We start from the raw sequence: 11,233 nt of genomic DNA on the forward strand, positions 1-11,233 counted from the left end.
CCATTTAGCCAATTGCTGCATAAGTTTCAAACGTCTTCGTCTTACCAGAGAGGGCTCCTAGCTGGGGGTGGGCAGCCAGAGCAGCTGACATGCCCAGAGAGCCCAGGCCTCCAAACTCAGGCCTGCCCGCTCCGGCAGTGTAGAGGGCTCCGAAGGCTGGGTGGTTGACCAGAGGGAAGGCACTTGACAATGTGGAGCCAATGAAGGGCTGCTCTCCCGCTGCTCCAAACAGACGGCCTGAGATAGATCCAAACCGAGACATGTTGAAATGTTTTCACATTCAGTCCATGACAGATAGCTGTGTGTAACAGCTCAGCGGCCAGCGACACAAAGCAACAGGTGTACAAATGTTCTCAACTTTTGACAGATCCAATTTAAACAAATGCTGCTGGTAGAACTTTTGACTTTTCAGTTTTTTCAAATCCACCAAATCTTCAAACAAAAAACAAACACACACTTTTTTGACAGTAGACAGGTTGCGGATGTGTTAATACACTGAGTGTTTGAGTTTCTTACAAACATTGTCTTACTGATAGGTGTTTATATCAAATGGCTTTTTTTTGTTTGTTTGAAGTTGTTGTTTCAGTGTGAGATAGTGACTAAGCATTCCTATATCACAGGATTAAAAGATAAATTCCATATAGGAGGTGAATTAAGCTTTGAACTCCAGTGTCTAAAAATACTCGCTTCTGACATAATTTTAATATTTCTACATATTTAACATCCCTTCTTCCACTAAGTTCGGTTTTGACATTAGTGTACAGCTGGTTTGACAGTTGTTTATTGCACCTTAGCACAACTCATAGCCTCATTGTTAGTTCGGTATGTTTATTTGTGCAGACCGAAAACATTGTTCTCAAATTACCTCTCTGAGCTCTAGATGTAAGAATCGGCAGGGTGTAAAAACAAGATTTAAACAGCTTTTGAAGGTGTCGCTTCTTATCCACCTAACTATAGAAGAATTAAATACAGAATGACTGTTTTCTATTTGTGTAAGAATTAACTTCAGATTTAGCTTTCACAGAGTGCGCACTGCACCTAATTTTAAATGGCAGCCATTCTGTTTCTGAGCATGACAGACTAACTATTGCCTCAGCTTGATGCTTATGTATATACGGTAACACATTCACATTTATATTACAGGGCATTTTGTCATAATCCAATTCCAGCACAGAACTATTTCTGTATTGATATTTCTTCAGTTTAAAATGAGAATACATTGCACAGTAACAAAGCCTGGATATTCTTGGTGAGAAAAAGAAGAGCGTGTATAAGGTGTAAAAAGCTAACCTCCTTCTATCCTTTTGGCATTCAATTTCAGCACAGAAGAATACTTCATCAACATCATCATCGTCTAGCGTTTTCCTGAGCACAATCATTTCTGGCAGGGGCGACTGCCACGTATTACCTCCTCCCAGAGTCAGATGCAATTTGGTGTGAGCATATTTCATGCAAATTCAATTTCTATTCCAGAAAAGGAGAGCAAGCCCGCTTGATGCCTCTGCATAAGCCAGGTAATACACATGCAAAAAAGTGATGACTGAAGAAAAGGAAAGTGTTGTGCACAGTGCAGATGAAAATGTCAAACTACTATACACATGCACACACCACAGAAATGTAAAGCAGAGTGATACTGGAGCATAGTGTTTTCTGAACTAATGCAGTGCAGGATCTAATAGTAGGGCCAGTTATGTATGCTCTATCGCAAAACACTGGTAGGGAACAGAAATGAACATGATTCTACAGATGCATCTCAGAGACTATTTTTAATGGAGAACCAAACTGCTTGTGGTTATGTGGCCTCACCAGCATGCTGGCAGTGTGACATATGAGAGTATAGCCCTTTGTGTTGGCTTCAAGGCCCCTCTCTGCCACAAGACAGCAAAATCTGCCTTTTGAATGTCATTAGAATATGCTGAATATGTAGAGCCCGCCTTGCCAGCGTCAGCTAGTGGATACGAAGATAAACGACGGCAATGCAACCCCCAGAAAGGCCAGCCACAGCATTCACTTATGCCTAGGGTGCCCACCTCTCCCCCGCACACCCCCATTCCTTTCTAGGCAACACAAAGTGACATCTGCAAATGCCTTTTCAATATTAATGCAGGCTTCCAGAAGGCGAATAATTAAATCTAAAAATTTGAAGCGAGAAAGAAGCACGGGAAAGACATACCTAGGATTACCTACTCGCTCTTCCTCACTCTGTGTCTCTTTCTCTCTCTCACTCCCTCGCCCTCTTTCTCATTCTGTTTCAATCCTTCCTCCGCTCTGACAAACTGCACCGCCTGCTTTTTTCATGTTTGGATGCTGCCGAAGGGGGATTAATTTGTTGTTTGTTGCAGTCAATCAAATTTCCACAGACAGATTTAAGTTAATTGCATCCGTGAGTTGATCCCAGAAGGAGAGAGTGCTACAAGCGCCGATCAGCTTTTATTCTCCAAGTGATATCCTCATCAATGACACATGCACATACACACACACACACGCACACACACACACACGCACACACACACAAACAAACACACAAATAAACAGAGTCCGTGCTCATTTTTATGTTCTTCAGATTCTTTTTTCTTAAGTGTTATTGGCACATTGGCAAAGGACCTTGAATCAATGCCTGCACAGTCTGTGATGATACTATATCTCTGCAATATGTAATTACTGATGTTACCTGTTTACACAACACACTTGACATATTCTTGTTGTATTCTTGTTGTTCTGCATGAGAATGTTTTTCCTTTTAATTATGATACTTGGTGCTGGGAAAGCAAATGAGATGTCTTAACTCTTTTGCTTTACTTTTATATAAGTGTGTAAATACTATACATGTTTTGAGTTACGGTCCAAATACTCAGTGTGTGAACATTATATGAAGTGAAAAAGAATTGGCTTGCTTGATTCCCACAAAGCACAGCAAAAGTTCTGAGCTAACAGTCTGCATCTCAGCATTTCATTTGACGCTCAGTCCAAAATCGCTTATCTAGAAAATCTGAGCACACGTAATGGCACAGAGGGATAAGAGAGATGTATAATGCATAAGAAGGAGATGCTCCTAATGGCTTCTTCTTTGGGGCAACACTGAGGATATGGAGGACAAAACAAGGGGCTTTATTTTGCTCTCTCCTTTTCCTCTTCTCGTAACAGAGAGAAAACACAACAATCATGGAGAAAGCTGGATATCCTATTCCCTACTCAGTGCGGGGCTGGTTTATGTGTGTGCTTGTGTGTGTGCTTGTGTGTGTGTGTGTGTGTGTAGCGGGTCTATGAAAAAACAGCAAGACATTAAGAGATGAGGAGGAAGAAAGTATGAGCAAATGATTCACTCAGTCACACAAGGGATATCTGAAAAACACAAATATACAAACACGTGCACATACACTCACACCAAATATACACACTGCTCTCTGCCTAATGGCTTTGACCAATACATAGAAAAGGAAGCTGGATGCTGGACAGGGCTGACTAGACCCTGAGTGGCTAACAAATGTTAAATCATGCAGGCAGAGGCTCTCTGTCTTTCTGTCTCTCTCTCTCTTTCTCTTTCTCACACACACATGGACACACACTCTCTCTCCCACTCTCCCTCTCTCTCTCTCTCTCACACACACACACACACACACACATGCATGCACGGTGCCGTGCTGAGCCTGACTCTGAGGCAGCTGGAGCCAGAGAGCTGAAGGTTGTCAGGAGACATGGCGAAGCATGTGTGTGTTTCTCACACAAAAGAGCCCCCTAATTGTTTGGGATTCATTAATGCAGCAGCTTTTCAATTGCAACCCAAGCTGTCAGGAAAAAAAAAATCCTTGTAGCTGGGAGAGAGGTGTATTCACACCGGCTGCAAAATAACTGTATAATTAATACTGGAGGAAACTCATTTTTCATGGTAAAGAAATGAGGAGGATTGTGAATGCTATCGAGACATGAAGGTGACCATATTTGGCTTTTTTTTTTTTTTTGGTGGTTTCTTGAAAACTGCTCACATTGTGTGCTGGTATTTTTCTTCTGTGCACATGGCTTTTGAGAGACAGGAGATTGACACAGGAGAGGAAAAAAGTGTTTCTTACCAGAGGTGCTGAGGGTGGATCCCAGTGCTGAGGGGCTCGGGGCCAGGCTGCTCTTAGAGTGGGGAGCAGGCGATGACGAAGAGGAAGAAGAGGAGGAGGATGAGGAAGAGGCCGCAGGGGAGGAGGTGCGAGCAGCAGACAGGGTGGGCGCAGGGGAGGCCAGCCGCTCTCCAGACTCCATATCTGTCAAACACAATCCAATCAGCAGGGTTACAATAGCAAAGCACACCCACCCGTACACTCACAAACACACGCGCTTAAACACATACACACAAATGCATACTGTCACACCTACACAACATATTCGAGCACACGCATGCACACATACACACACGCACACACCTCCTGACACTTTTCCTTTCACATCTCACTTCCCCTGAACAATATTTCTATTTAGCCATGCTCACTGGCTCCCAGCCTCTATTGATTCAATATGGGGTAGGAAGGAGGATGACATGTTTAAGGACTCTGATAACGGACAACAAAGCAGGTTTTACATTTTGATGCAAGAAAATACCAGTGCTGAGAATGTGTTCCTCAACAGGACAGCCTTTTACAGAGAACTCACTCTGCTGGGGTTGGAGTGGGATGTTTGAAATGACAGAGGTTAGCGCAAAACTCAAACACAAAATAGACAAATAACACATTTGTCACTTTTTCTTTGCCATTCTCTGTCCCTTAGACAAACAGGGGCATACGTGTGAAAACGCACACACATGCACACCTGTGTTTCACAACCAGGATCCCTTTACACCTCCCTGATGAAAAAGAATGTCATTTAAATTAAAAGAGCTCTTTGAGGCCTTTAAAGACAGCACTGCTCTCCGAGTCCTTTCAGTTGCAACTAGAACTAAATGGATGGGCTTTTAGATGATAGGTGCATTAACCAACACGGTAGCGTTCCATTATCAATCTCGCAGAGTCACCATGCCAGCCATTATCAACCAACCAACAACATAAACCCTCACAAGAAACATTTGGCCATTCTGCAGCCAAATATTTTACTTACATTATTCAGCTTTAATCCCCTTTTGCTTACAACTGAGAACACAATGTGGCTATGCCCACACAGCCGCTGACTTGTGGAGCCAAATAAATACAAAACAGTTTCAAAACACATGAATTACACACATACACACACACACAAGGACACACACACACACACACACACACACATTTCAACCCCCACTGCAGACAGACACACACATACAAAATCACCTCCCCTGTCTATCACATCAACCTGACTCTTTTTCTCTCTTCTCCTTTTCCATATCCCTCTGCCTGACACTAATCCAGGACTGAAAATCCCCTTCAAACGCACAGTTTGCAGATTGTGTTTTACAGGCAGGCTTTGTTATTGTGTCATTACACATAAACAGTCTCTGCCTCCATCTCTCTTTCCTTCTCCCTCTCTCTCCTGCCACCCCTCCGCCACCCTCCCTCTCTCCCTCCCTCTCTCCTCTGCAGTGGGAGCAGAGCCACTGATTAAATCTCTGAGACAAAAGCTGCTATCCTCTGAATATCAAGTATCAGCCTTTCGCCAGGAGCAACACTGACAAGAGAGAGGGAGAGAGGGAGAGCGAGAGGCGCGGATGACAAGAAAACCTGCTGCAGTCCACGGGGAGGAGGCTGGTGTGCCATCGGACTTGGGCAGCCATGACTGCCATTGCTGCAGTGAAAAGATGGTGGTTGTGTAATTATGAGCAAGGTCAAAGGTCCTTCCAATGGCCTCTCATGCAAGGTGACAGGATGTGGGCAAAAGAGCCAAATTATGAACCCTAACGGCGGGTAAATGAATGTTACATATTAGTTACAAGAATAAATTTCTGGTCGAGTGGAGATGAGCAGTTTTATCATGATTTCAACCAAAAAACTGTTACCTCTCTGCCACACTCTGTTGCTCGAATGGCCGTCACACTCTATGCTCCTTCACTTTGGCTGTCACCTTTTAAATGTCAGGTTACGGTGGGGAAAAAAAAAAAAACATGAAAAAAGGATTCTTCCGCAACATTTAGGAAAAAAAAAAGTGTGTTTTTTTCTTCAAGGCTCCTGACAAAAAAAAAATGTAAGTATTATTAGAAGTGTGATGAAAATGGAGAGGAGCTGTGGCCCTTCATAATTATCATAATGCACACGAAAACAAAAGGCTTGTGTCTCAGAGGACGAGCAAGCTTATGTGGTGTCAGCTGGTAAGTGAAGCGGATCATTCCCTACCTTTTCAGAGGGAAGGAAAAAACACGGAAAGAGGGAGAGAACGAGGGATACAGAGAGAGAAAAAGAGATACAGATTGAGAAGAAAAACGGATAAGCAAGACAATATACTCTGATTTTGTTGTGGAAAAAAAAGGCAGAAGAAAGGAAAGGAGTGAAGAAGATGAAGGACAGGCTGTAAACCATTCCTGTCGTTTCTCAATATCTGCACTTAATGCCTCGCCTTGTCAAAACGTGATGATGTGAACAGAATTGATTTCCCCCCTAACAAACAACAAAAAAGCAATCCCTCCTTTGCAGAGGTGTAAAGCAGAGCTACCCTCCCCCTCATCTTCTCTCATCTCTCACAATCTCTCAAAGGGCCTCTTTCTGGGATGAGAGACAGAGAGAGAAAGGACAGCGGGGGAAAAAAACGACTGCGAGGCAAGTCCATCTTCCTCCGACAACTACAAACTGATCACTTAGTGCAATTAAATCTAATAACAATAATAAGATTGAGCTCAGCAATGTACCACCAAATGCACAGCCACAACAATGATTGCAACAATAATGGAGCGCCAAGGTATTTAAGGATCCAATCCTGACTTAATTATGAGAAATTAAAATGGATTTAGCATCAGAATTAGCTTGATTTTATAGGTAATTAACGGCACACCACAGTGGCGGTATAAGGCAAGCGTTATAATCTCCGTGAACGGCTAAATCAATTTGACTTGAACAACACCAACCAATCAACACAGAACGCCGCAACCAGAAACAGCAGGTCTCGCAGATGCAAGGAGAGGGAGAATTTATGCTAATGGCTGAACTATGATTTATAAGATGTGTTCCAGCGCCGGATTCACAGTCACGTCCACAAATACAACACAGCACCCAGCTGTCAACGCATGCAGCTAATAGTGGCTAGATGCAACGGCCCTTCAGGAGATAGTGTAGCTATAAACAGCTCTGTGGTTTTATGATTGCATGTGGCCTTCATATAGGAGCCTTCACATGTCACTATCATCTGAAAGGAGGGCAGAATAGTATAAAGGAGATATAGTGCACGTGCATTTGGCGGTGGTGTAATGGCCTGTGCTGCTTGGTATGTGGCCTTACATCACGCATTTGTTTTGTGGTGTTGTATGTCTGGGTTGCGTGTATGTAATGGTGCTGGGTTATGCATGCAGCGGTTTTCCAAAAGGCTGCCAATGCATGTGCCTATATAGGAGTGTTTGTGTGCTTATGCGCGGCATGTGTGTGTGTGTCACAGCCTCAAACTATTCAACCTCCTATGTGTCTCACTCCTGCCCCTTTTCTCCTCGCCCCTTCAACACACACACACACACACACACACACAGACACAGACACAAAAAACACACACACACACGTACACACAGTAACAGATGGCTGATACTAACTGAGATAATCCGCCAACAGAGTCATCAGCATGGATCAGTGGTAATCAGAGTGTGGACACAATGTCTCTTCTCCAGCCGTAATGGAAGGAGCGCCTGGCGCAAGAGAAGGGAAATGCATTATTCCCCATGATGCCCTGACCCCATTCAAAGACACACGGTGGCTCCCAGCTCTCTTTCTTTTTTTCTCCTTACCGCAGACGACAAAGACTGTATCATCGCTGCTTCTGCAACATTCACTCTCTCCTCTGGATCTCTTACTCCCTGCTTTTTTATTGTGATCCGCAACTGTGTCAAACACAGACCTCTATTTAGTTGTGTCCTGCTCCGAGCAGCTAACAAGAGAAGTGTCGACATAGCAAGTGTGTCACGATGATGGCTGCTTGTAACAAAAAAAAGGATTGGAGTGAGTAATCATCATCAGCATATGGAGTCATTGAGATCTGTTTTTAACACAGTTTCTTCTGTTTTGCCCTGAAAAACATATCGAGTTTTTATGTTGCCATTTCCCATAAATAATAAAGTTCTTTCTGAGAATTGACAATACTTGTCAAATATCCAGACGGTCCTCTGGTTACCAGGTGACAAACTGTCAGTCAGCTCTCATGACTCACTTATCACAAGCACAGCACACATACACACACACACAGAGGTACTTTCTGTAGCACATATGTTTGTGAAAGTGAGATCATTAGCACTGACTCTTAATCAGCAAGAACATCTTTTATTTCTGACCTTGAATAGCTGCTGCTCAGACACACTATTTTGAACTTCCCATCCCACTTTGTGTTTGTATATGTTCGTGTGGGTGTATGTTTTTGTAGGCACGACATGTGCATATGGATGTGGATGTTTGTACTTTGCATGCTTGTTGGCAATGAACACTAACTGAGCAAGCTCATCTTGCTTATAACAGAGTACACGCACAAGCTCGCCTGACCCCTTTTTTTCCCTCTCTTCACCCTCCTTCTCCCTGCACGCACACCGTCAGCCAGGAAATGACATAACCAGTCGTCTTGGCAAAAAAAGTGACAACCTTTGTCCAGTGTCAAACATCAACTCAGAGAACATTTAAAGAGACAGTATGTCTGGAATGATATCGTGCTACACCACTGGTCGCATGACTATTAATCAGCTAATCGGTGTGGCTCTGTTCTGTTTGCGGTGTTATATCACTGAGACACCTCATGACACTTTATACATTATTAATTCATGAAGTTAAAAAAAATCTACAGCATACCGAATAACTGAATAACAATTCTTAACAGGATATTTACAAAACTGCATAATTGCGTCAAGAACTCACAGTGGATTGCACCAACGCCTGAAAGAAGTACAAAGAGACAGCATGCCCCAGTGTGGCCCATCTAGGTGACAACAACTAGAGTGACTCAGACCCCTCCCTCGGCACTGCTCCTGCCCAGTGACAGATGGCAGAGCAGGGCATGTAGGGGATGGGCACCATCTCTCACCCTGCCTCAGCTAGCCTTGGCAGTGGTGCTGGCCACAGGTCTTATTACAGCCACACCACTGCCTGCCTGCCTCCATGTAACACTGGAGCTTACCACGCTAGAGCTGCTTACTGCCTGCCAGGGTAAAAAGGTAATGATATGGTCCCGTGTGCAACAAATGGTAGAGTGTTAGCACGGAGGAGTTTCCAGTCTCAGTATTCACTGGGCCTTGTTGTAACCCATACACACACGCGTATCCATGTAGCTGTAAGAGGCTTTAGATAAAATATAAAACCAAATGGCGTGCCACACGCATTCTGTATATTTTTGAAATGACAAGAAATCAGCTCTTGCCAAATGGCTTTATTTGCCTTTTCAAGCATACTGTAGATGCCAAAGGCTGGAATCAACACCCCTACTCACCATCCGTCTCTGCTGGGTTCCCAGTGACAATAATGTGATTTTGGGACATGGTGATGACTCGGTGGAGAGGAATAGGATAGGCTTGTCACTTGTGTTTGATGTCAAACCTATGTGTGACAGAATAGTGTTACTCAGCTCAACCAGACATAGCACTACTCCCATTTCCTGGCCATAAATAGAAGAGAATGAGCCGGTAGTGAGTGTGTGTCTGTGTGCATGTATTTGGGAAAGAAAATCTCTGTGTATGTGTATCAGTGTGCACACAAGCACACCCATATGCACCATTCTAAGTATCATAAAGTAAGCTCAATAAGAAAATTCCCATCTCTTACGCTCATTCGCATCTGCATCCAGCCAAAGCTAATTATTCTCCCCATGGTAACCTAGCAGGGTCTTCACATCAAAAAACCAGAAGTGTGCATCAGGCAATCATCCCTGATGAATCTGCCCTTCTCCCTCTGCTAGCCACTCACACTCATCTGCCAGTCTCACTGCTCATTACGGGTTTTCTGCAAACTGAACCAGATCTGCTCGCCACTGGCTGCATGTGTCTACAAGAATCCATAATGACTTTGGAGCAGTTTGGAAGCTCAGAATAACACAATTGCGTGCGTCAGAGAATAACACACACATTCACGCAATGCACATGTACACACACAGACACTTGCCAGATGCATTGGAGGCAAGGTGAGTGGTAAGCCAATGTCTGTTAAGGTTAATTACGATTTAGATTACAGACTCTTACAGTATTTTAAAGTCCTATTTCCACAACAGAGCTTCATTGTATGGAACTCGGTGCAAAGAGCCAAACTGATGATTTGCAAAAAAGGTACCTTGAGGCATTAAACATTGAGCTTAGATACCAGCTGCACAACTCACTTTACAAAATACATTATACATATTAAATACAGCAGCTGAGATTCTTCAGTATTTAAAAAGAGCTTTGCAGACATTTGCACAATTTTTCAGTGCTGAATCATATCAAAATGTAATTATAATTATGTCTCATTACTCCCACGACATTGCCCAGGTAAGCCACGCTGAAATACTGTAATTGCTGCCATACTAACTTTATTATCTTGTACGTTTTTATTTAGAATCTTCAAAAAAATATTTACAATGAGGCTAATGACTAGCTGAGAAGCTGCAACAAACTGATGCTTAGCTGGAAGCATTTGGAAACAATGACTTTGGACACATCTGGTCTTTTTCCCTCTTTCACAGTAGATACTTTATCAATTTTGTCTTGTGTTAAAAAAAGAAAAAAGTTGCCATTACTCAAACATTTTTTACACAACCTAGAAGATTTGCAACATTAATATTGACAATGCTTTGCTTCAGTGATTTATGTGACTAGAAATCTGCATCACTGCAAGCTCTGATGCTCCTCTTTTTTGAAACGATGGCATGTCTTGATTACATGCACTGAATGAATTGAAGAGCAAGCAGGGCAGTCCTTTGTTACAAGAATAAATATTTTAAATGATATACCATCTTATTTACAGTGTGTGATTTTGAACTCATATCAGGTATGAATCCAGTCCTATAAAATAACACAGGATTTATCATATAAACCACAGTTTTATCATTGCTGAGTGTGATTTCCTGTGAAAATATAAATAAGATATCCTTCATTCTGCGAACTGCACATATTTAAATAAATGCAGGAAATACTGGAAAAAAA

At 42.8% G+C, this 11,233-nt stretch overlaps 1 protein-coding gene across 15 annotated transcripts in view; it reads right to left on the reverse strand.

Annotated features, from left to right (window-relative positions):
* The window catches only part of baz2ba (bromodomain adjacent to zinc finger domain, 2Ba), a 67,056-nt gene that overhangs the window by 27,207 nt on the left and 28,616 nt on the right, over window positions 1-11,233 (reverse strand). For all 15 annotated transcript variants that reach the window (XM_008284815.1, XM_008284817.1, XM_008284813.1 and 12 more), the window contains exons 3-4: window positions 4,068-4,250; window positions 46-237 (exon numbers count right to left, since the gene is read on the reverse strand). In XM_008284815.1, the coding sequence (XP_008283037.1) occupies window positions 46-237; window positions 4,068-4,248 (373 nt within the window). In that variant the 5' untranslated portion in view covers window positions 4,249-4,250. The remainder of the gene's footprint in view (window positions 1-45; window positions 238-4,067; window positions 4,251-11,233) is intronic.

The sequence above is a fragment of the Stegastes partitus genome, unplaced genomic scaffold, assembly GCF_000690725.1.
Source record: "Stegastes partitus isolate 25-593 unplaced genomic scaffold, Stegastes_partitus-1.0.2 Scaffold374, whole genome shotgun sequence".
Lineage (NCBI taxonomy): Eukaryota > Metazoa > Chordata > Actinopteri > Pomacentridae > Stegastes > Stegastes partitus.